Source organism: Pongo pygmaeus, chromosome 18 (assembly GCF_028885625.2).
Source record: "Pongo pygmaeus isolate AG05252 chromosome 18, NHGRI_mPonPyg2-v2.0_pri, whole genome shotgun sequence".
In the NCBI taxonomy this organism is placed as follows: domain Eukaryota; kingdom Metazoa; phylum Chordata; class Mammalia; order Primates; family Hominidae; genus Pongo; species Pongo pygmaeus.
In genome coordinates, this window is record NC_072391.2 from 69,665,595 (window position 1) to 69,692,070 (window position 26,476).

Genomic DNA, 26,476 nt, shown 5'->3' on the forward strand with positions numbered 1-26,476 from the left:
GCCTCGAATCCGAGAGTCCGCAAGGGGGCTCTGTGAGGAAGACAGGTGTTGAGGTCGTGCCACACACCGCTGCCTTTCTGCCGGGGCCGCGTTGTGACTTTTGTGGGCCCCTTCCTAAAGTTATTTTAGTGTAGACATCAAAACACTGTGTTTCACACCAGAAATATTTGTAGTTTTTGTCACTTTAAAAAATAAATTTTACTGCTGTGTTGATATAAAGATGAATGTTAATATATAAACTTTTTCAACTTAAAAGTTGATTTTTCTTAAGGTTTTTTAAGGAAATTAAAACATTTTCTTGAGGCCGGGCATGGTGGCTCAAGCCTGTAATCCCGGCACTTTGGGAGGCTGAGGCAGGCAGATCACTTGAGGTCAGGAGTTCGAGACCTGGTCCACACCCAAAACCCCGTCTCTACTAAAAAATAAAATAAAATACAAAAAATTAGCCGGGCATAGTGGCGGGCGCTTGTAATCCCAGCTACTCGGGAGGCTGAGGCAGGAGAATCGCTTGAACCCAGGAGGTGGAGGTTGCAGTGAGCCGAGATAGCACCACTGCACTCCAGCCTGGGTGACAAAGCAAGACTCTGTCTCAAAAACAAACAAAGAAAAATAACCAAAAAAAAAATTTCTTGAGATCCTAAAAGTGTCAGAGGCCCTTCCCTGGCCCTGCGCCTGTTATGCCTCCTGGAGAAAGTGGCCCTGGTTATACCTTGGCATTCTGGTGCAACAGATGTGGAGGTATTTTTTTAAATACTGTTTCTAATCAAGACCCTGAGTGTGCAGGCCCGTTGGAGTGTGGTTTACTGCGGTGATTTTTTTTTTTTTTTTTTTTGACAGAGTCTTGCTCTGTTGCCCAGGCTGGTGTGCAGTGGTGCGATCTCGGCTCACTACAAGCTCCGCCTCCCGGGTTCACGCCGTTCTCCTGCCTCAGCCTTCCAAGTAGCTGGGACTACAGGCGCCGGCAACCATGACCGGCTCATTTTTTTGTATTTTTGTTAGAGATGGGGTTTCACCGTGTTAGCCAGGATGGTACTGCGGTGATTTATGACGACCTAATGTGTCACTTTGTAGTCCTCTGAAGCAATGGTGCCCTCACGAAGAATTTTGAAATGTCTTACCTAATGATGTCCTGGCTGTTGAAGAATAGCCTCTGTAGACTTAGGTGTCAACAATATTAATCAGATACTTATTGTTTGGAGGCTCTACACCCATCCGTGTCATTTTTGTCCAATTGCAGTGTTCCCGCCATCAGCTGAAATAGCTGGGTTATTGTCGTAACAGAAATTAGAGCAAAAGAAAGGTGTATGAAAAATCTTGAGTCAAGCCATTTTTGAGCTTCATCAATCGTATGAAGCTATCAAATTAGAACAAATTCACAGACCCAGCTGAGACTTAGAGACAGATTCTACTGCGATAATTTACATGCTAGATGTTTCAGTCTACATGCAATAGAAATCATTGAAAACATTTATCAAGGTAAAAGTTATGCTTATCAACATGTCTTCCCTTTACACTTTAATGGAATAAGTTAATTCAGCATACCTTAGTCAACATAAATCATTACTCATCCGGGACAAAAAAACTACTTACATGTTGATCCTCAGTTCTGAGCACTCTCTCACCAATTTTTTGGTCGTTTAAATTAAAACTTTTATTGATAGAGTGCTTGTGTCTTAGATAAAGCATGTATTGAAAGAGTATATACAAGGACTTTACCCTTTATGAAAAAGATTGAAATGAAATTACAGCACTGCGTAAGATACCTGACTTGACTTTCAGAGATTTCATCAACATCAGGTTTCATTTAAAAATGCTTGAAACGGTCCCAGTCAGTCCAGAAGCTGCGGTTGTGGAGGTACCACCTGTGGAGAAACTGCAAAGATGCTGTCTGTGTGCGTCTCTGCGGCCGTGGCCCCTGACCTCACTCGGTGGGCGGGACTGGTCTCCAGAAATGCTTTGGGTTCTTCTTTCATTGCTGCAAGGAACCTCCATGCCTCTAACACTCATCTTCAGAAGACTGGGACTGCTGAGATGTCCTCTACTCTTAAAGAGCGTGTTCTTGGAGCTGATACCTCTGCTGACCTTGCAGAAACTGGGCATGTCTTAAGTATTGGTGATGGTATTGTCCATGTACGTGGGCTGAGGAATGTTCCAAGCAGAAGAAATGGTAGTTTTCTTCAGGCTTAAAGGATATGTCCTTGAACGTGGAACCTGACAATGTTGGCGTTGTAGTGTTTGAAAATAATAAACTAAGGAAGGAGGCATAGTGAAGAGGATGGGAACCATTGTGGACGTTCCAGTCGGTGAGGAGCTATTGGGTCGTGTAGTTGATGCCCTTGGTAATGCTATTGTTGGAAAGGGTCCAGTTGGTTCCAAGACCCATAACTGAGTCGGTCTGAAAGCCCCCAGAATCATTCCTCGAACTTCAGTGCAGGAACCAATGCCGACTGGCATTAAGGCTGTGGATAGCTTGGTGCCAATTGGTCGTGGTCAGCATGAGCTAATTATTGGTGACCGAAGGACTGGGAAAACCTCAATTGCTATTGACACAATCATTAACCAGAAACGTTTCAATGATAGATCTGAAGAAAAGAAGAAGCTGTACTGTATCTATGTTGCTATTGGTCGAAAGAGATCCACTGTTGCTCAGTTGGTGGAGACTTACAGATGTAGATGCCGTGAAGTACACCACTGTGGTGTCAGCTATGGCCTCAGATGCTGCCCTACTTCAGTACCTGGCTCCTTACTCTGACTGTTCCATGGGAGAGTATTTTAGAGACGATGGCAAATATACTTTGATCATCTATGACGACTTATCCAAACAGGCTGTCGCTTACCGTCAGATGTCTCTGTTGTTCCACCAACCCCCTGGTCGTAAGGCCTGTCCTGGTGATGTGTTTTACCTACACTCCCAGTTGCTGGAGAGAGCAGCCAAAATGAATGATGCTTTTGTTGGTGGCTCCTTGACTGCTTTGCTAGTCGTAGAAACACAGGCTGGTGACGTGTCTGCTTACATTCCAACGAATGTCATTTCCATCACTGACAGACAGATCTTCTTGGAAACAGAATTGTTCTACAAAGATATCCGCTCTGCCATTAACATTGGTCTGTCTGTGTCTCGTGTTGGATCTGCTGCCCAAACCAGGACTATGAAGCAGGTGGCAGGTACCATAAGCTGGAATTGGCTCAGTATCGTGAGGTTGCTGCTTTTGCCCAGTTTGGTTTTGACCTCGATGCTCGCACTCAAAACTTTTGAGTCGTGGTGTGCATCTAACTGAGTTGCTGAAGCAAGGACGGTATTCTCCCATGGTTATTGAAGAACAAGTGGCTGTTATCTATGCGGGTGTAAGGGGGTATCTTGATAAACTGGAGCCCAGCAAGATTACAAAGTTTGAGAATGGTTTCTTGTCTCATGTTGTCAGCCAGCACTAAGCTCTGTTGGGCACTATCAGGGCTGATGGAAAGATCTCAGAAGACTCAGATGCAAAGCTGACGGAGATTGTAACAAACTTATTGGCTGGATTTGAAGCTTAAACTCCTATGGATTCACATCAAATGTCAGTTCAGTTTTGTCATTGTTTGCTCTAGTAAATTATTTTCATTTGTAAAAGGGTTACTCTCATACTTCTTTTGTACAAAAATCACATTAAAAAGTTTCCATAATGCATAACAAAAAAAAAAAGAGGAGAATTCCAGAGACCAGGCAGCTGCCACAGTTGAACACTGCTGCTCCACGGTGGAGTCACTGCACCGCCACCAGCATCGTGGTGTTCTACTTCACCAGCAGCAGCGTTAATTCATCTGCCTACACTATTTACATGGGAAAGGATAAATATGAAATAGAGACAGGGTTTCACCATTTTGGCCAGAATGGTCTCGATCTCCTGACCTTGTGATCCGCCCATCTCAGCCTCCCAAAGTGCTGGGATTACCGGCGTGAGCCACTGCGCCCAGCCCTTGAGTTTTATATCTCTCCTACTAACCCATAAATCATCATGAAGATCTGATCAAGCACAGCTGGCCTGAAGATATCTGGTTTCGTGCGGACAGACTCTCTTCGGCTCATGTATACCTTCAATTGCATAAGGAAAAGAATATAGAAGACATTCCAAAGGAAGTGCTGACAGACTGCACCCACCTTGTGAAGGCCAATAGCATTCAAGGCTGCAAGAACAACGTTAATGTGGTAAATACGCCATGGTCTGACCTGAAGAAAACAGCTGACGTGGATGTGAGCCAGATAGGCTTTCACAGGCAGAAGGATGTAAAAATTGTGACAATGGAGAAGAAAGTAAATGAGATCCTGAACCGATTAGAAAAAACCAAAGTGGAGCCAGGCGCGGTGGCTCATGTCTGTAATCCCAGCACTTTGGGTTGCCGAGGCGGGTAGATCACGAGGTCAGGAGATCGAGACCACCCTGGCTAGCACGGTGAAACCCCGTCTCTACTAAAAATACAAAAAATTAGCCGGGCATGGTGGCAGGTGCCTGTAGTCCCAGCTACTCAGGAGGCTGAGGCGGGAGAATGGCGTGAACCCGGGAGGCAGAGCTTGCAGTGAGCTGAGATCGCGCCACTGCACTCCAGCCTGGGCGACAAAGCGAGACTCCATCTCAAAAAAAAAAAAAAAGAAGAAAAGAAAAAGAAAAAATCGAAGTGGAGTGGTTCCCAGACCTAGCAGCAGAGAAAGAATGCAGAGATTGTGAAGAGAGGAATGAGAAAAAGCCCAAATTCAGGAAATGAGAAAGAGAGAAAAAGAAATGAAGAAGAGAGAAATGGATGAACTTAGGAGCTATTCATCACTAATGAAAGTTGAAAATATGTCTTCAAATCAGGATGGCAATGATTCAGATGAATTCATGTAAAAGGAGAAAAGGACCTTTGAAAGATGTGAATGTAGAGACAATTGCAGAACTTTTGGTTTCATCTGTGTTCTGAAGTATAAAATACAACCAAAATTCTACCTTCATCCTACCCAGAAATGATTGATTTTGGAGTTTTAAAAATTTTTACCTTTTTTGCTGACAGAAAAGGATCAGATATGTATAAGATAGTTGAACTTGACAGCATATAACTTAAAGTGAAAATGTTTTTGCCAGAACATGTCTTGGTACCTTGTGAAAGCCAGCTGGCCCTTGTTCTTGAGATGGACTTTAAAATGAACCAGCTCTGAAAAGTGCTTCTGTTGCTGTTGTCTATCCCTGAAAACAGGTGTCTTGAAACTCTTTTCATATTCTTAAAATAGGCCAGGTACGGTGGCTCACACCTGTAATCCCAGCACTTTGGGAGGCCAAGGCAGGCGGATCACAAGGTCAGGAGATCGAGACCATCCTGACTAACACAGTGAAACCCCATCTCTACTAAAAATACAAAAAACTAGCCGGGCGTGGTGGCGGCCACCTGTAGTCCCAGCTACTCGGGAGGCTGAGGCAGGAGAATGGCATGAACCCAGGAGGCAGAGCTTGCAGTGAGCTGAGATTGCGCCACTGAACTCCAGCCTGGGCAACAGAGCAAGACTCCGTCTCAAAAAAAATAATAATAATAGTCTTCACTTCTGTTAAGAAGAACATGTTGGTGGGTAATTATGCAAATGTTTCCCTGTCCCTGATTTCCCAATTAGAAAAAACAGCATATGAGTTTTGGAAAAGAGAGTTCCAGAAGATTGTTGGCTTCAGTATTCATGTTCCTTGAATTCGTGTCATCTGGGTCTGTCAGTGTAGTGACCCTCAGCACAGCCTGTCCTGGCTTTTACATCCTTGCTTCCTCCGAGCAGGGGCCTCCATCTTAGTATCATCATATTTAAAGAAATCGATGGTGTTCATCAAGGTGGGACCTGTGGCAATTGTTGCCTGAGCACCAAGTCACCCAAGTCACCTATGCAACAACTTCTGGGCTCAGGAGTAATTTCTCAGCACTGAGGGTAAAATAGGAAGGAATGCCCTGTTGATCATTTGGGAGATGTAGGTTACCTGATTGGTGCCTTGGGATGCAGCATGAAGCAGGAGTCCATATTGCAATTATGATTTTAGAAGGAACTAAGCATTTCACCAGCCAGCCAAGTAATTATTTTCTTTACCTTGAAATCATATTTGAGTTGTAACCCCAGAGTTCAATTTCTCATTGGAGATTCAGTAACTTGCTATGTAACATTACTTCTCACTTGAACCTCTCACTATCTGTTGTGATTCCAAGCAGAAGATGTCTTTTGATTGCAGAATGTAAGATAACCCCTGTAGAAGGAGACAAAACGAGGAGAAAGAGAACAAAGCCTGCAGGACCAGAGGCATACAGATAGACATTTTACTCACACCCACAGCAGCAAGAATGACCTCCTGCAGCAGATACTCCACCTGTAATAGCACTTTGGAACTGTGGGCAAAACCAAAAGTCTAGTGTTTCCATTTATGTATGGGGTTGAACTGGAAAATTCCCTGAGGCATATTTCATTGGCCAAATTTTGAGAGGGTATAGAAGATGACTTTAGAGATGAGTGGTTTTGTGTATCTGTCTGATGATATTCAGCCTGACGTTCTGCAATTTTAAAAGTTATAATAAAGTATCATTTTTTTAATCTGGAAAAAAAGCTTGAAACATATGTGTGGCTGTATCATGCATTTGTTTATGTATGTGTATGAAGATGTTTAGAAGTTGAGGCTCTGTGAACTTTGAAAACAAAAGCATCCCACATCCAGATGATTCCATTGCCACAAACTCTTGTAAGGGTGGACTACTCTGCTCAGAAACCTTCCAAATAAACTGTAAACCCTTTATCCTGGCATTTGAAACACTCCCATTTTCTGATTACAGTTCCCACTACTGTTCCACCAAGTACCCCCTACATGTACACACACACACACGCAAGTATTTCTTTCTCTTTATCAATACCTTCCACTTTCCCACCTCTGTGTATTTATTCACATCGACTCCTCTGCCGAGATGTCCATTCCATCTGTCTAAATATTGCCATTTTTATATGTTCATTCCAAAACCTGGAAGTAATTTCTTCCTTATCTGAACCTTCACAGCAGCACCTAAGCTGTCCCTCTAGGCTAGCACTTTTCACTGCCTATATTAATTGCAATTATTATGCCTTTTCTTCCCTAATTGGACTTTTTGAAAGGGAGGATCATACTGTATTTATCTTTCATTTGATTACTGCAGTGTTTTTGGTGTTTTTGTTTTGGGGTTTTTTTTTGTTTTTTTGTTTTTTTGTTTTTTTTTTTTTTGAGACAGAGTCTTGCTCTGTCGCCCAGGCTGGAGTGCAGTGGTGCAATCTCAGTTCACTGCAACCTCCACCAACCGGTTCAAGTGATCCTATTGCCTCAGCCTCCTGAGTAGCTGGGATTACAGGCATGCACCACCACACCTGGCTAATTTTTGTATTTTTAGTAGAGACGGGGTTTCACCATATTGGCCAGGCTGGTCTTGAGCTCCTGATCTCAAGTGATCCGCCCACCTCGGCCTCCCAAAGCGCTGGGTTTACAGGCGTGAGCCACCATGCCTGGCTGATTACTGCAGGGTTTTTCAAACAGGGTGTATTCTTGCAGTCTGTGTTTTAGAGAATTTCATAATTTTGGTGACCACTTCTGTACTGATTTTTAGAGTAACATAAGCATCATTTGGACTATCTGGATAACCATCTTAACCCTGAAACCTACCAAGCGGTTCAGTGCCCACACTTGTTTGAGTTTATGATCACTTTTTGGCACCAAGAAAGAACCAGTCGTAATACATGTGATGGGTGGGTATGCAACAGGTGGAGACCAAATGACCTGCTGTGTGAACAAAGGTTTTTCTTTGTTTGTTTTGTTTTGTTTTTAGTGAGTCAAATAAAGAAACGTGGTATCAGAACTGAATCCTCCCTATATCATAAAATAGCATGCATGCCAGATTCAAAAGAACCTGTGTAGTCGTAGGCCAGAACCCTGTTTATCTGCCATTTAGCTTGGCAAAACTTGGATCTCATTGGTTTTCAGTTTTGTTTGTACTTAATTTGTATTCATTCTTCCGTTTAATATTGTTTTGTTTTTATGACTGTGTAAGAGTTTTAAGATAAAGTTCATGGACCAGGGACGGTGGCTCACACCTGCAGTTTGGGAGGCCAAGGTGAGCGAATCGTTTGAGCCCAGGAGTTCAAGGCTGCACTGAGCTATGATCATGCTACTGCCCTCCAGCCTGTGTGGCATAGAGAGACCCCATAAAAAGCAAACAAAAAAACATAGAGTTTATGCCTAGTTCTGTTTGCATGTACTTAAGAGACAGAATATAGTAATTTAAATCAGTCCTGAGGGTAGCAGAGATGTAGGATGAACAAGTCGAGAGATTTAATGTACAAACTGAGGACTACAGGTAATAAAACCATGCAGTAGACAAGATTCATGCTAGATGAGATTTTAGCTGCTCTTGCTACAAAAACAAAAAAAAGTTGGTAACTAACGTGAGATGATGGATATGTTTGTTTTACTATAGTAACCTTCTTAATATCTGTATGTATCCCATGACATCGTGCTGTGTGCCTTAAATATACACAGTAACATTTATTTTTTTAAAAAGTCAGGCCAGGTGCAATAGCTCACGTCTGTAATCCCAGCACTTTGGGAGGCTGAGGTGGGTGGATCACCTAAGGTTAGGAGTTTGAGACCAGTCTGACCAACATGGCAAAACTCCATCTCTGCTAAAAATACAAAATTAGCCAGGTGTGGTGGCACATGCCTCAGCTACTTGGGAGGCTGAGGCAGGAGAATCGCTTGAACCCAGGAGGCAGAAGTTGCTGAGATGACACCATTGCACTCCAGCCTGGGCAGCAAGAGCAAAACTCTATCTCAAAGAAAAAAAAAAATCAATCCTAGAGGGTCTGCAAGAATAACTTTCTTTTAAAAAAAAAAAAAAAATGTGGCTGAGTGTGGTGGCTCACACCTCTAATTCCAGAACTTTGGGAGGCCGAGGTGAGCAGATGGCTTGAGCCCAGCAATTCAAGACCGCCCTGGGCAACATAGCAAGACCCTATCTCAAAAAAAAAAAAAAGGTGGGCATGGTGGTGCACTCCTGTAGTCCCAGCTACTCGGGAGGCTGAGGTGGGAGGCTGAGGCTGCAGTGAGCTGAGATCATGCCACTGCACTCCAGCCTGGCCAACAGAATGAGACCCTGCCTCAGAAAAGAAAAAGCTACACTTATTAATTTTTAGCAGCACTAACTTAGATGTTAGATATTCATCATCCTCTACCCAGTGCAGCTTAGACTCAGCTTTATAATCGATCTCTATTTGCTAAAGGCATATTCGGTAGGTAGACACAGATGGTGGGGCCCCAGATAAAAAGGGCCATTGTTTTATTGATCTCTGCTATTTGTTTTCAGCTTGTAGGACCTGCACCTGGGTCCTCAAAACAAAACCTTTTGTATCCTTGGTAAATTATTCCCAATTCGTAAAAGAATAATACTAATAAGACAAGCCCACCAATATATATATTTAAAGGACCAGGCAGCTGCTAAACTCCCACACTTTTTCTTGCTACAATTCAGAGAAAATGTTCTTCAAAGGAGGAAGCTGGCTTTGGTTATACATCAGAACAAGTATTATTCTAGGAAGTGAGCTAAACAGCCCCTCGCCACATGGGCAAAATAATTGTTACCAGCTTAACAGATTTCAATGCAGCTTTGAGGAAGCAGAGCGTTACTGTCATGTGCAGAGAGGATTCCTAGCTCATATTGGGAACAAGGAAGTTCAAGATCTCATCCGGGACTATCTGGAAGAAGGAAAGAAGTGGTGGATTGGGCAAAATGTAATGCCATTGAAAAAGCATCAAGACAACAAATACCCAGGTAAGACTCTGGGGTTTAGTGTTTATGAAGGAAACTTCCTTATATTTTATTCTGGGACAGAAAAAAAAAAGAAAATCTTAATCTTTCTGCTTTTGTATACAGAAAAACCAGTCACTTTACTTCATTACCATCTTTCCTCTGAAATATTTCCATTTTGTGCTACAGCCTTTGATTTGTCTGTCTAGCAAAAATGATGCAATTTTTCCTAGAACCCATCTAAAGTTAACTTACCTAACCTTTCACTAAAAGAATTATGCTAGGTTCGAAAGACAGAAACCTTTGATGGTCATTTTTTTCCTAATAAACATCTCTTCATTATTCTGATCTCTAAGTTTCCTAACACAAAACTAAGAGGAACATTATCTACCTATTGTCTTTCTTACGAAGCGTTTTCTTTTTTTTTTTTTTTTTTTAGTAGAGACAGGGTTTCACTGTGTTAGCCAGGATGATCTTGATCTCCTGACCTTGTGATCCTCCCGCCTCGCCCTCCCAAAGTGCTGGGATTACAGGCGTGAGCCACCGCGCCTGGCCCTTACAAAGTGTTTTCAGAGTTATGCACCATAATCTTGAAGTTTGAGAGACAAATCCAAGCCATTATTTTATCACTCTCACCATCTTCATTAACATGTAGGTAAAGTAATACTAAGCCTTGTGGTAAGGAACACATATGAAAAAATAAACTATAATGTATGGGAGGAAATTCTACATTTTTATCTATTGGAAGTCAGCCAAATTTGGCTTTCATATTTACTTTTTAAAAATGCCTGGCGGGGTGGGGGTGGTGGCTCACGCCTGTAATCTGAGCACTTTGGAAGGTGGAGGTGGATGGATCACCTGAGATCAGGAGTTCGAGACCAGCCTGGCCAACAAAGTGAAACCCCATCTCTACTAAAAATACAAAAATTAGCTGGGCATGGTGGCGGGTGCCTGTAATCCCAGCTACTTGGGAGGCTGAGGCAGGAGAATTACTGGAACCCGGGAGGCAGGGATTGCAGTGAGCGGAGATCACACCACTACACTCCAGCTTGGGCAACTGAGTGAGACTGTCTCAAAAACAATAATAAAAAATAAATCTAAAAGCCTGGCTTTCGAGTATGAGGCTCATCTGGGTCTGATCTCCCCTCAGCAGACGTTGCAGCCCACGGGCCCCCAAAGCCCCCCAGCTGCACCTACCTGTCCAGAAACTTCATTCGGATCTCATCCAAAGAGGACAAGTGCTTACTGAAATACTATTTCATTTGCCAGACTGGTAAGTGATAAAGCTACATGCTGCCAAAGACCCAAATTTTAGAAACTGATTCTAAATAAGGAGTGCATGTGAGAGTATTGGTTAAATAGTCTGTGAGCAGTAGACCATGGGGTGATACAGGGCTTTTGATTTTCATGATACTGATTAGCGTGAGAAACTTATCTGGAGTGACTTCCTTGGATCCATCCCCACTAGGAGTTGGAAGAGTTGTGCCTTGATGTTCTCCTCGTGTTTTGACTTGGGCAGAGTGTGGGAGAAGTTGTATTGGTGACACCATTTTCCACATGCACACTCATAATTCAGTCAGCATTTGGGCTTCAGAGGGAAGGATGGCAAAGAGAAGGAGGAGAAGAGAATAAGGCAGAGGAAGATGAGAAGACGAAGGGTGAGAGGGCTGTTTTCCAAGGTTCGCTTCTGCAGAAGTAGATCAGGATTAAGCTATGTATGTATGTATGCATTTGTGTGTGTGTTGTTGTTGTATTTATTTATTTATTTGTTTATTTATTTTTCCAAGACTGATTTTTGCTCTTGTTGCCCAGGCTGGAGTGCAATGGCGCAATCTCGGCTCACCGTAACCTCCGCCTCCCGGGTTCCAGTGATTCTCCTGCCTCAGCCTCCCGAGTAGCTGGGATTACAGGCATGTGCCACCATGCCCGGCTAATTTTGTATTTTTAGTAGAGATGGGGTTTCTCCATGTTGGTCAGGCCAGTCTCAAACTCCCAACCTCAGATGATCTGCCTGCCTTGGCCTCCCAAAGTGTTGGGATTACAGGCGTGAGCCACTGCGCCCAGCCTATTTATTTTTTTGTGTGGAGATGGTGGGGGGGCGGGGGGGGGTCTTGTTATGTTGCCCAGCCTGGTCTCGAACTCCTGGACTCAAGCAATCCTCCCACCTCGGCCTCTCAAAGTGCTGGGATTACAGGAATGAGCCACTGTGCCCGGCCTTGGTGATTTCTTAAAAAAAACAACTACCATACAACCGAGCAATTGCTGGGCATTTATCGCAGAAAGAGAAAACCTGTGCTCAGGTAAAAATATGTATATGGATGCTTATAGCAGCTTTATTCATAATAGAGCAAAACTGGAAACAATTCAGATGTCTGTCAACAGGTGAATGGTTAAACCACTGTGGTCCAGCCATGGCAGTCATACTGTTTCCACTCTCCCGGGTGACTCTTTCCCAATTTCCTCTCTCTACTCAACCTCCAACAATTGGGAGCCTCCCTCAGTCTCATTCTTAGGTCAGGTGATCACCTTGCTTTCTAACTAAAGGAGAAAAATCAAAGCAATTTGGAGTCCGTCCAAGGCTCAGACCGCCAAATCTACCCACCTACCAGCACCTGTACCTGCAGAGAGATAGTGCCTTCTCTCATGCTGCTACAAACCTTCATACTCCTACCCAAAGTGAATCCCTCTGGTTGTTGAATTGGATTCCATGGAGTCCAATTCAGTAATAAAAAGAAGCAAACTATTGATACACACAGCAATCTCCAGAGAATTATGCCAAGTGAACAAAGCCAATCTCAAAATGTTATGTACTGTATGGTGCCATTTATTGAGCATTCTTGAAATGATAACATGATAGAAAAGGAGAACAGATTAGTGGTTATCGGGGTCTAAGAAGGGCATGGGGGCAGGAAGGAAGTAGGCATGGCTATAAAAGGGCAATGTGGGCCAGGCACAGTGGCTCACGCCTGTAATCCCAGCACTTTGGGAGGCCAAGGCGGGTGGATCATGAGGTCAAGAGATTGAGACCATCCTGGCCAACATGGTGAAACCCCAGTCTCTACTAAAAATACAAAAATTAGCCGGGCGTGGTGGTGCGCACCTGTAGTCCCAGGTACTCAGTAGGCTGAGGCAGGAGAATGGCTTGAACTGGGAGGCGGAGGTTGCAGTAAGCCAAGATTGCGCCACCGCACTCCAGCCTGGTGACAGAGCAAGACTCAGTCTCAAAAAAAAAAAAAAAAAAAAGAGGGGGTGGTCAATGTGAGGGATTCTTATAGCAATTGAAAAAAAATTTTTGACATGACTGTATCAGTGTCCATATCCTGTTGTTACCCTTGCAAGATGTTACCCTTGGAAACTAGATACAGGCATCTCTCTGCATTTTCTCTTACATCTGCATGTGAATATACAATTATCTCAAAATAATAAGTTACATTTTTAAAAAAAAGAAAAATGCCCTGATGTAAGTATACACATCACTTACACAGTATTCTTGCCAAAAAAAATAGAGTAATGCAAATTAAAAATAAACTGAGATACTCTTTCCCATCTATCAGATTGGCATAAATCCACAAACTTAGCAACATATTCCGTTGGCAAGGCCGTAAGAAAATAGGTACTCTCATAAGTTGCTAGTGAGAATGCAGTAAGATATAATCTCTATACATTTATAAATAAAGGGGAATTCAGCAATATCTAGCAAAATTAGATATACATCTACCCTTGACCCAGTGTCCACTGCTAGGAATCTATCCCAAAGTCAAACCAGCAAAAGTACAAAAAGATGCACACATAAGGCTATTCATTGTAGCTCTCTGTGATAGCAAAACAGTAGGAATAATCCACATGCCCATCAAGAGGGAACTGGTTGTAAAAAGCAAATAACAACAATCTCCATGTACTGCAGTGGGGTTATCTCTATGATGTATTTTTTTAGTGAAAAATAAAGGTACAGAACATATATATTTGCCTATATACATACATGTACATAAAAATATAACAGAAGGAGAAACAAAAACTAATGAAAATGGTTATCTATGAGGGAGAGAGAAAATAGGGCAGAAAGGATGAAGATGGAAATGAGACCTTTCGAAATGTACCTGGTTTTATAGTTTGGCATTGGAACTCTTTAAATGTTTTCCATAATTATTGCTATGGTTTGAATGTGCTCCTTCCAAAACAGGTGTTGCCAATGTGATTGCATTAAGACTTGGGGCTCTAAGAGGTGGGTTGGCCTACGGGGCTCCTCCCTTGTGAATGGGATTGGGGCCCTTATAAAAGGACTTGGCAGAGGGAGGGTTTCTTTTGCCCTTCCACCTTGTGAGGATAACTCTCTCAACTCCAAGTGCCAGTGCCTTGGACGTCCAGCCTCCAGAACTGTGAGAATTAGATTTCTGTTCTTTATAAATTACCCTGTTTGTGGTAGTCTATTATAGCAGCGCAAAACAGACTAAAGCAATTATAAAACAAATTTATGTCAACTTTTTTTTTTTTTTTTTGAGATGTAGTTTTACTCTTGTTGCCCAGGCTGGAGTGCAAGGGTGTGATCTTGGCTCAATGCAACCTCCACCTCCCGGGTTCAAGTGATTCCCCTGCCTTAGCCTCCTAGGTAGCTGGGATTACAGGCATCTGGCTAATTTTTGTATTTTTAGTAGAGACGGGGGTTTCACCATCCTGGCCAGGCTGGTCTCGAACTCCTGACCTCAGGTGATAAGTCTCCTTGGCCTCCCAAAGTGCTGGGATTACAGGCACCTGGCCTGTCAACATTTTAAAAAGCAATCCCTAAAAGTAAAGAAAGAGAGGGGAGGAGAAGAATTGGAGCTAATAAGTTTGTACAATTTTTAAGGTAATTTTGCTCAAGAGCAGGAAACAGCTGGAGCAATAGTTCATGAGGCCAATATAAGTTGTTGGGTTTTTTTGAAGACAGAAAAAATAGCATGCACGACTGATGTACTTAATCTGAGCTACCAAACAACTAGAGGGATTCACTTTGGGTAGGAGTAGGAAGATTTGTAGCAGCATGAGAGAAGGCAGTCTCGCTACAGGTACAGGTGCTAGTAGGCAGCTAGATATGATGGTCAGAGTCGTGGAAGGACTCTAAATTGCTTTGATATTCTCCTTGAGTTAGAAAGCAAGGTTATCACCTGACCTGAGAATGAGACTGAGGGAGGCTCCCAGGTATTGGAGGTTGAGTAGAGACAGGAAAGTGGGAGTCACCTGGGAGAGTGGAAACAGTATGACTGCCAGGCAGTATGAAGGCAGGCTGCTGGAGCTTCATGATCGCGAATTTAAGCTGAGCCGTAGTCATCATGGTTATATGATTTTCTCTAGCCACGTCCAATGGCGTGTGTGAGAAACTCTTGCTCATGTATGCAAGGAGGCACGTTCAAGAATGTGATTGCCAGCCGGGCGTGGTGGCTCACACCTGTAATCCCAGCACTTTGGGAGGCCAAGGTGGGCAGATTACCTGAGGTTGGGAGTTCAAGACCAGCCTGGCCAACATGGTGAAACCTCGTTTCTACTAAAAATAAAAAATTAGGCATGGTGGCACGTGCCTGTAATCCCAGCTACTCGGGAGGCTGAGGCAGGAGAATCACTTGAACCCAGGAGGTGGAGATTGCAGTGAGCCAAGATCGCACCATTGCATTCCAGCCTGGGCAACAGAGCAAAAATTGTCTCAAAAAAAGAATGTTATCATCCACCTTCTGAACTCTTTTATCTCTACCAATGAGAGTTACAGAACACAAAGGAGAATATTACGCTTAGTATGGAATTTTCCATTTATGCTGGAGGTTGCAAACTTTTTTGGTGAAAAATCAGACCCTGGCGATGACCTTAAGCAGTAGGATGTAAATAACTCCACATGCTTAGTGTTCCAATAATGGAACACTAGGCATAAATGGGTTAATGAACTTCTCAGTGTTGACCCAACTAGTGAACTTAATTTGAAACGTGGGACACCATAATGTGATGTAAGCAGGCTCCAGAGCAAAAGGGCTACTGCAGAATTCTTAGTGTCCTTAAAAAACTGGATAGGAATTTTTAATTTGTGTTTTCCTGATTATCACATATGTGCATGTAATGATGGTTTTATAGACTTGTAGCCATAGCTATAACCTATAAATTAATTTGTGTATTGGCTTTCAAATAGGTGACTTTTTGGACGGAGATGCCCATTATGAAAGAAATGGAAATAATTCTCATTTGTACCCGAGACACAAGAAGACAAAAAAAGGAGTTGCAATAGCAAGAGACAAAATGCCCCCAGGTAATGTGTTATTCCTCTAGTAACCTTAAAAATCCGTGGAATCAATTTTTGCTAAAAGAATGCACAAGACTGAATTAATGCTGAAATGTGTTATAACATGTGCCCAGTATTCGTTGCATTCTATTCTATCTGATCTTAATATGGCAATCTTTGCCTTCATTTTATATATGTGTTTTCTTGATATGCCCTTGGCCGCCGTCTTTTCATATATTCCCAAATAAAAGACAAGGTTTTATTCCCACAAAATTTTTCATCAACAAAGAGAAAGTCATCTTAAAGTTCTTGCAAAGTCTTTCAAATTATGGTGTTATCATTTGTTTATTTAATTTTGAAAAACAAGTACTATTTGGGAAGGATGCATTAGCCTGAAATGATGGCAATCAATATCAGTGGATGGGTGGTTATAGAGATCAGCTGAAAGAAAGGAGTAAAATAGATCAATTTAAAGAGGATCTCGTGATCACTCCTCGGGGTATGACCTCACAGCTGCAAGTGTTAGATGTCCTGATCAACAAACTCTTTAAATATCACTTAGCAATTTAGAAAGTTTTATTTAGAGACATGAATATATATTTAAAGAACAAATGTAAAATCCAACTTTTCTCAATCCTTTGTAAATGGGGACTTGTGAGTTGTAGGAAAATGTTTAGTGATAGCATTAGGTGGAAGTAAAGATGACATATTTTGGAAAAGAGTTAAATCCAAAAGTTGTTCCGATGATAATTAATGCAATGATGTTAAAGACGCATTTGAAATGTTTAAGCTGTGTCCTGAAATGTGAGTTTCGTGAGAGCAATGCTTCCAATATTACTTTACATAACATGTGGCTTTAAATGTCATAGTAAAACTAAATTACTGAATTAAATAGACATTTGACTATTTCACCTATATAATTTAAGTTTATATTGTCAAGCTTGCCCCAGGAATACTTTTTAAAATCTCCTCATTGGGAAAAATGTAGACTGCCTTATTGTGGGGCAATTTACCTAACAAGCAATATGCCTAATATTTATGTACGCAGGGTCCTTTAAAAAGTTTGCAGGCTGGATCTCCCCTCAGCAGACGTTGGCTCACACCTGTAATCCTAGGTGTGGCTTGTGTGTAATACAGTGGCTCACACCTGTAATCCCAGCACCTTGGGAGGCTGAGTTGGAAGGACTGCTTGAGGCCAGGAGTTCCAGTCCAACCTGGGCAACATACTGGGTCTCTGTCTCTACAAAAAAACTTTTAAAAATAAAAATTAAAAAAATTAGGCAGGTGTGGTGGTCCATGCCTGTAGTCTCAGCTACTCAGGAGGCTGAGGAAGGAGGATAGTTTAAATCCAGGAGTTAGAGGCTGTTAGAGCCATAATCAAGCCACCGCACTCCAGGCAGCCTTTTAAAATCTCTATCAGATTGCTTGTAAAAGTTTTTTGTAATTCAGAAATTTTCTTAGTGTGTATCTAGGTTACTTTTCACTGATTGTGCCTAGAACATGATGCTACATATACACATCTTTCTTGAATCAAGAATATCCTACGTATGTATCACTTCTATTTCATTTGTTCTGGTTTTGTCCTTAGGAAATACCAGGTATCTACGTGCCATATTGCTGCTTCCTATCCTCTGTGTCTTTCCTGTACTCTCTTTAAATGAAAAAGAATGGTTTCGTATTTATCACCCTTTTTGTTGTTAGGAGAGCACCTTACATTTATCTTCCATATCAGGGACTAATTTTTCCACATCTGCTCAGTATTCCCTCCCATGTGGATTTTAATTTTTCTGCAGTATTTTTTTTTGTCATCTTGAAATCGTTTTGATATCATTTATTTTTCTTTTAATGTACCTCATTCTGGTGTATGTTAGCTTCAAGTGGTTTATCCTTACTATTTTGTTTGCTTACCTCTACCTTTCTCCATCATCATGGTGGGTGTGGTTGACTCAGTTTCTTGCCATGTCTTCTCACAAGACTTTCAGGATCATGTGATTCCTGGCCAAGAAATAAAAGCAAAATCATCTTATTCCCCAGTGGATTCGGATGAAACCAGTGATAAAATCAGGTACAACTCCAAGAGGAGACATTGGAGAAGAGGCATGCTGGGTCTGTAAGGAACTGCACGTTAAGATGGCACATGTACTTATGCTGTATCAATCAAGGTCATCCCTGTATCAATCACTGTCATCTCACCTTTTCAAGCTGAAAATGTCCCATATTTTCAGGCATGTTTTATGGGAAAATGGTTTTTCTCTTTGTTTCTATGCTCTTCACTCATAAGCTGATGCAGTAATAAATATGTGAGACCTTTTATTTGGGGAAATAACCTTTTTCGTTCTATTAAGGATGTTCTTATTAAGGATGTATTAACAGCTTTCTGAACTTTTTTTCTGGATTTTGCTGTTGATAATTTTCAGGGCTGTGCTATCCTTGGAGTCCTCTGGATTCCATTCCCAGGTCCTTGAGTGATCATCATAGGTTTCCTTTTGTCTTTTCCTTCCTTATCTTTATTTTTTTGGGGGGTTGGGGGTGGAATCTAGCTCTGTCACCCAGGCTAGAGTGCAGTGGCACGATCTCGGCTCACTGCAACCTCTGCCTCCCAGGTTCAAACAATTCTCCTGCCTCAGCCTCCCGAGTAGCTGGGATTATATGCGCCCGCCACCACGCCCAGCTAATTATTATGTTTTTAGTAGAGATAGGGGTTTCACCACACTGGCCAGGCTGGTCTCAAACTCCTGACCTCAAGTGATCTGCCTGCCTCAGCCTCCCAAAGTGCTGGGATTACAGACATGAGCTACCGTGTCCGGCCTTGGTTTTCTATGTAAAACAATTTGCATTATTTTTAGCCATGAATAAGAAGTCCTCAAGTAAAACAAATATTTCTGTCTTAGACTTTTACTTGAATTTAGTCTGCTTTCTTTTTTCTATAGAACCTGGTCATCCTCCAACCACATGTCACTATCCTCTTCCTGCTCATCTTGTAAGTACTTCCCTTGACAACATACATTGTGAAATGTTGATCTCTTTGTCATACCTAGTAGATCTGGTCAGAGCTCTATCTTCTAGAGTGTTCTGAATATAGTTTTCTAATAAGGAAAATAAAGTACTTACATGCAAGAAAAAAATTGGCTTTAATAGGTACTTCATTCAAGGATTTTTTTTTTTTTTTTTTTTTTTTGAGACAGGGTCTCACTTTGTCACCCAGGCTGGAGTGCAGTGGTGCAATCCATCTTGGCTCACTGCAACCTCTACCTCCCAGGTTCAAGTGATTCTCCTGCCTCAGCCTCCCAAGTAGCTGGGATTACAGGCCTGCGCCACCACACCCAGCTAATTTTTGTATTTTTAGTAGAGATGGAGTTTTGCTATGTTGGCCAGGCTGGTCTCAAACTCCTGACCTCAAGCAATTCACCTGCCTCAGCCTCCCAAACTGCTGGGATTACAGGTGTGAGCCAACACCTCCAAACTTGGAATTTTTAAAGAATCTCTTTCTGGCTTTCATGCTGATGTGTAATTATCAAGTGTTTGTTGGTTGGGTATTTATTCCCTGCTTCATTCCAAAAAGGACTTGTGGCATCTTACAAAAATACAATGCAATAAAATGTAAACATCTAACAGAAAGGGAAAGGAAAGTAAAGGTAGAAACTGTCCACATAATCTATAAAATTTCACCTTCAAGAAATCTCTCAGCATTCTTGCCCTTGTGTCCTATATAGAAACCCTTTAGTTGATGCCTAAACACAGATATGCATTTGTTTGACTCAATGCTCGCTGCAGAAATAAGTGTTTATAACAGTATAAAAGAACAGAGGCTGGGCACGGTGGCTCACGCCCATAATCCCAACACTTTGGGAAGCCAAGGCGGGCAGATCACCTGAGGTTGGGAGTTCAAGACCAGCCTGGCCAACATGGTGAAACCTCGTCTCTACTAAAAGTACAAAAATTAGCCAGGCATGGTGGCACGCCTGTAATCCCAGCTACTTGGGAGGCTGAGGCAGGAGAATCGCTTGAACCCAGGAGGCAGAGTTTGCAGTGGGCCAAGATTGTACCATTGCACTCCAGCTTGGGCGACAGAGTGAGACTCCATCTCCAAAAAAAAAAAAAAAAAAAACTGGGATGAAGTAAAAAAAAAAAAAAAAAAAAAACCCTCAAATCAGTATTTCCCATGCTGTGTTCCGCAGAGCAACAACCACTAGCCCTTGAAATTGAAAGAGATAAAAATATGCCACTCTGGTATATTGATGATTTCAATTAAAGGCATTTGAAAAATGGCAGGTGCAAAAACAGCACTCTGACCTTGGTACTGTTTCTTGAAAACAGGAGGTAAAATTCTCTTGTGAAATATGCAACATTCTTGTCCTTCAGGAGGAGAAGTCAAGACCTGGAGAATTCTGCACAGGCCTTGTTAAGATAACGCTTATCTTTTAAGCCTCCCCACATAATTTCACTTCTTCATAACTATTCTTTGTCCAATTCAGCATAGGAGAGATGGACTCTCACTGCTGCTTCAGGTCTTCATTTTCTTATGAGGGCTCCTGTGCCACATAAAACTTGGACTCAATAAATATGTGTATTTTCTCCTGTTTATCTTATGTCAGTTTAATTCTCAGGCCCAGCTGGAGCCCTAAGAGAATGGAGGTGGAGTTTTGCCACCCCTATAATATGTTGCCAGAAGAAAACAAAGGCTTTTGACTATAGGACTTTGCAGTCTTTCACAGGTCCCAAATCTAACCCCTTCTCACCGTCATCACCACGATCACCACACGGTCCAAGTCACCATCTCCCATCGGAACTTACACATTTGTCGGCTGAGTGCGGTGGCTTATGCCTCCAGTCCCTGTACTTTGAGAGGCCAAGGTGGGTGGATCACTTGAGGCCAGGATTTCGAGGCCAGCCAGGCCAACATGGCGAAACCCCGTCTCTACTAAAAATATGAAAATTAGCCGGGTGTGATGGTGCGTCCCCATAATCCCAGCTACTCAGGAGGCTGAAGCAGAAGAATTGCTTGAACCTGGGAGGTGGAGGTTGCGGTGAGCCAAGATCGCACCACTGAACTCCAGCCTGGGTGACAGAAGGAGACACCGTCTCAAAAAAACAAAACAAAACAAAAACTAAAAAATGAACTTCTTCATTTGCCTCCTACTGATCTGCTTCTATTCTCGCCCCTTTTTCTGACCCTTTTCAACAGAATGGTTGATCATTTAAAACACAGAAGGATCCGTTAAAACAGAAGTGAAATCATGCCACTCTTCTGCAAAGCCCTTTGTCTTCCTGCCTCATTAAAAATAACATCTGCATTCCCTTAACTGCCCGATATATGACACTCCCCTGGCCCTGGGATCTTATTGATCCCCCTCCTGCCACCATCGCTCCTCTAGCTTCCTTGGTCTTCCTCAGAGCTAGCCGGCTGTGGGCTTGGGGGCCTTTGCACTCCTCACATGCCATCACTAACACATGGGCAGAGCTCTCTCTCCCTTTATTCAACTCTCAGCAAAAATGTCCCTCCATTAGACACAGTGCCTCATGCCTGTAATCCCAGCACTCTGGGACGCCGAGGCAGGAGGATCGCTTAAGCAAGGAGTTCAAGACTAGCCTGGGCAACATAGTGAAATCCTGTCTATAAAAAAGTGAAAAAAGGCCGGGTGCAGTGGCTCACACCTGTAATCCCGGCACTTTGGGAGGCCGAGGCGGCGGATCATTTGAGGTCAGGAGTTTGAGACCAGCCTGGGCAACATGGTAGTGAAACCCTGTCTCTACTAAAAAATACAAAAATTAGCCAGTTGTGGTGATGTGGTCCTGTACTCCCAGCCACTCAGGAGGCTGAGCCAGGAAAATTGCTTGAACTGGGAGGAGGAGGCTGCAGTGAGCTGAGATGGTGCTACTGCTCTCCAGCCTGGGTAACAGAGCGAGACTCCATCTCAAAAGTAGCCAGGCATGGTGGTGTGTGCCTATAGTCCCAGCTACTTGGGCGGCTGAGGCAGGAGGATCACTTGAACCCAGGAGGTCAAGGCTGCAGGGAGCCATGATTGTGCCACTGTACTCCAGCCCAGGCGACAGAGTGACAACCAGTCTCAAGAAATCCTCTCCTCGGCCGGGCGCAGTGGCTCACGCCTGTAATCCTAACACTTTGGGAGGCCGAGGTGGGCAGATCACAAGATCAGGAGATCGAGACCATCCTGGCCAAGATGGTGAAACCCTGTCTCTACTAAAAATACAAAAATTAGCCAGGCATGGTGGTGCACGCCTGTAATCCCAGCTACTCAGGAGGCTGAGGCAGGAGAATCACTTGAACCCAGGAGGCGGAGGCTGCAGTGAGCCGAGATCGTGCCACTGCACTCCAGCCTGGGCGACAGAGTGAGACTCTGTCTCAAAAAAAAAAAAAAAAAAAGAAATCCTCTTCTTACCACTGAACACCCTCCATGATATCCACTTTCTCTCTGCTTAGCATTATTGTTTTCTTCATAGCACTTATTTAATACATGATATAATTTATCTTTCTGCCTCTACCACTAACACAGAGGCTCGACAAGTGCAGGAACTTGGCTCCTTTTGCTCATTGCCATATTCAGTTTTCCAGAACATTCTTAGCAACTTATAAATGTTTAACAATTTATTGAATGATTGACAATAAATACACTAATATAAATCATGAATCTCAAGTAATATGCAGCTTTCTTAAAATTTCAAAATTCTGTTTGAACACAGAATTTTTGAACAGAAATGCCTATTAGTATCTCATAGGAAACAGTTTCAGAGCATTTGGGGAAACGCTGCCTTAATTATTAAATGGTAAAATCAGATTCAGCCTTTTCTTTTACATATTTTTATCTTTTAGTCCAAAACCCTGTGTCATCCCATCAGCCCATTTCCTTCAGTACTACCAAGTATCACATCACAGGTAACATCAGCCACATCTGAACCCAGCAGCCAGCCTCTCCCTGTGATAACACAGCTCACCACGCCCATGTCTGTCACACATGCTGGGCAATCTCTGGCAGAAACAACTTCAAGCCCAAAGGAAGAAGCTCATCCAAATACCTTCACCTCTTATCTACAAGTGTCATTGCAGAATGCATCTGGTCAGGTAAACATGGGAAATTCAAGTAACAGCTAGGTAGCTTTGTGACCCCCAAAAAGTACTTGGTTCATCCATTTGCCTCCCTGCAGAACTACACCTAAGAATGCCTGACAGACCAGCATATATGCCAATCCAAAACAAAAACTAAACAAGTCCATGGAAACAGCCAATTTGACAGTACATATACAGCCCAATGTTTCATTAATGACACTATTTAATGCTATTGTATTTAATGCTTCAGATGGGGAAGAAGTTTTGTTCACCTACCCTGCTTTTTCAGCAGCAGCAAACCTCTAGACAATTCCTCCTCCTACTCACTGTCCCCTCTCTCCGCCTTGTTTCCTTCCTCCCAAAAACATAGACGAGGCAGCCAGGCTCACTGAGTCACGCCTATAATCCCAGCATTTGGGAGGCCAAGGTGAGAGGATCACTTGAGCCCAGGAGTTTGAGACCAGACTGGGCAACATAGCAAGACCCTTCTCTACTAAAGTTCAAAAAATTTAGCCAGGCACAGTGGCTCACGCCTGTAATTCCAGCACTTTGGGAGGCCGAGGTGGAGGATCACTTAAGCCCAGGAGTTTGAGACCAGCTTAGGCAACGTTATGAGACCTTTTCTCTACTAAAATTCAAAAATAAATTAGCCAGGTGTGGTGGCGTGCGCCTGTAGTCCCAGCTACTCGGGGGTGGGGTGGGGGTGGGGGCCGGAGCTGAGGTGGGAGGGTTGCTTGAGCCTGGGAGGTCCAGACTGCAGTGAGCCATGATTGTGCCACTGTACTGTAGGCTGGGCAACAGAGCAAAACTCTCTCAAAAAAGAGGCAAAGCCCCTTTGACAGTGTTGACTGAAGAAAATAATCCTGCTTCCCTCATGCTTTTTTTTTCCTAAACTCAAACGAGCCCTGTTTATATGCAGTTGAATATTTCCCTGCTAAAACATAATCCTGTTCACTCTGGATCTGCCTGCAATGGTAATGGGAATTTGGTGTTCTATTTGGGGGAGAAACTGACCTACAAGAGTTTAAACAAAGAGGTTGTTTTATTGTTTTTTTTTCTTAGAAATCCTGAAGTATAGAATATCTAAAAGAATCTATAATAAATTATTAGAAATATTAAGAGGATTTAGCAATGTTCAGCATTTAATCAAGATTTCTTGAATATGTGATTGAATTAACCTGTGAGTGAGCTATTCTCCAGAAATCGACCATGTAGTTGGCATTAATGGTAATCGCCTCAGGGTTGGACTTCGAGTTCAAGCGCAGTAGCTGCCTAAGCTTTGGGACCACGGCCATTTGCTCAGTTTGTTTCTTAGGGCAGGGAGGTTTTCTACTTCCCACCTCTTGCTATGAGTCATTTTAAGTCATTACCTCTTGAATATGAACTCTCTTTTTGAGACAGATTCTCAATCTGTCGCCCAGGCTGGAGTGCAGTGGTGCAATCTCGGCTCGCTGCAACCTCTGCCTCCCGGGTTCAAGAGACTCTCCTGCCTCAGCCTCCCGAGTAGCTGGGACTACAGGTGTACACCACCAAGCCTGGTTAATTTTTGTATTTTTAGTAGAGACAGGGTTTTGCTATGTAGGCCGGGCTGCTCTTGAACTCCTGACCTCAAGTGATCTGCCTGCCTTAGCCTCCCAAAGTGCTGGGATTACAGGCGTGAGCCATCGCACCCAGCCTTAAATACGAACACTTGAATGGAGGGAAACACGCACAGTGGGAAGCCTGAGAGGAAAACATACTTCTGAATAGAAAAGTTTGGTTTTGGCTTTTTGATTCCCAAGTTTCCCTCATCTTCCTGGCCTTAAGACTTAAAGTTACTGCTATAAATCTTATTTCCAGACTCATTTGCCCTTGGAGCAATCATTGTATAATCTTGTTATTCATTTTCTCTATCATATGGAAGAAGTAGGAATAAATTCTGTCCACTCGCAGAAAAGCTTCTGAAAGTAATCACTGTTTCAGAGAGCTGTGGTTCATAGGGTTTATGTTACCCAAGGTCAGCTTGGATTAAAATAATCTCCCTGACTACTACAGTACAGTAATTTTGTATAAGTAATTTTGACAACTTCTTTGTTCCCAATAGGTCATAGATGAGATAGCAGGGAACTTCAGCAGAGCAGTTCATGGTTTGCAAGCTCATAACAAACTACAGGAAGCTTGTGAGTTCCTCCAGAAACTAATAGCCTTAACTCCAAGATTTTCTAAGCCAGCTCAGGTAAGTGGAGGGTGACTGGGAGGGAAGAAGGTAGGAGAGAGGGAAAAGTGGAAAACAGAAAAAGAGAATCTGAGGCTGGGTGCGGTGGCTCACGCCTGTAATCCCAGCACTTTAGAAGGCCGAGGCAGGCGGATCACATGAGGCCAGGAGTTCGAGACCCGACTGGGCAACATGGCAAAAACCCGTCTCTGCTGAAAAAACAAAAATTAGCTGGGCTCGGTGGCGGGCACCTGTAATCTCAGCTACTTGGGAGGCTGAGGCACAATAATCGCTTGAACCCAGGAGGCGGAGGCAGTGAGCCGAGATCCCACCACTCCACTCCAGCCTGGGTGGCTGAGAGACTGTGTCTCCCAAAAAAAAAAAAAGAGAGAATCTGGAGATTGTGCCTTATGCCAAGCTTAGTATTATAAAGACTGTATTTAAATTTTAGCAAGCATTTTTTTTTACCTTTAAATCTGGAAAGTTATGAATTAAATTGATCAGTAGTGACATTCTTGGATATACTGTGTTTATGTTCGTTTGTTGATTAATCAGCTTTTACTGCCTTGTTGATGCATTTGTTAGAAGTCTGTCGGCATTCAGTGGGACACATTGGCTTCCACCTGTAATCCCAGCACTTTGGGAGGCCGAAGCAGGCGGATAGCTTGAGCCCAAGAGTTCGAGACCAGCCTGGGCAACATGGTGAAACCCTGTCTCTACCAAAAATACAAAACTTAACTGGATGTGGTGGTGCACCCCTGTAGTTGCAGCTACCTGGGAGGCTGAGATGGGAGGATGGTTTGAGCCCGGAAGGTGGACGTTGCAGTGAGCCAAGACTCTGCCACTGCACTCCAGCCTAGGTGACAGAGCCACGCTCTGTCTCAATTTAAAAAGACAAACAAAAAACTCAGCACTGGTCTTTTCTTCATTCCTTTTTTTAGTCTGGTGGTATTAACTGGATATTTGGTCTACTTACCACTCAAAAAGAATTGTCAGTTCGTCAGAATAACATGAAATATGAATCCTCCCTTATAGGTTATATGAAATAATATATTCTCCTTCCCTGTCAAACTGTAACTTTTTTTATAAAATGCATTTGAAATGCATAAAGAATATTAAGCTGCTAATAAGAAGTATGCAAATTTAAAACAATCATGTGCTAGGTGTGTGGCTCATGCCTGTAATC

The 26,476-nt window shown here is 42.9% G+C and overlaps 2 protein-coding genes and 1 pseudogene across 2 annotated transcripts in view; all 3 read left to right on the forward strand.

Moving 5' to 3' along the window:
* The first annotated feature begins 1,881 nt into the window (after nt 1-1,881).
* Nucleotides 1,882-3,534, forward strand: LOC129015370 (ATP synthase subunit alpha, mitochondrial-like; annotated as a pseudogene).
* A 284-nt stretch (nt 3,535-3,818) lies between these two features.
* Nucleotides 3,819-4,740, forward strand: LOC129015375 (coiled-coil domain-containing protein 25-like). The gene is made up of 3 exons (XM_054453249.1): nt 3,819-3,840; nt 3,996-4,334; nt 4,661-4,740. Exons 1-3 carry the CDS (start codon nt 3,819-3,821, stop codon nt 4,738-4,740), a joined length of 441 nt encoding a protein of 146 aa, XP_054309224.1.
* Nucleotides 4,741-9,521: 4,781 nt separating this feature from the next.
* The window catches only part of PKD1L3 (polycystin 1 like 3, transient receptor potential channel interacting), a 79,327-nt gene continuing 62,372 nt past the window's right edge, over nt 9,522-26,476 (forward strand). The window contains 6 exon segments of the mRNA XM_063654293.1: nt 9,522-9,816; nt 10,943-11,065; nt 15,941-16,057; nt 18,961-19,010; nt 22,863-23,111; nt 25,180-25,311. Coding sequence (XP_063510363.1) covers nt 9,522-9,816; nt 10,943-11,065; nt 15,941-16,057; nt 18,961-19,010; nt 22,863-23,111; nt 25,180-25,311 — 966 coding nt within the window.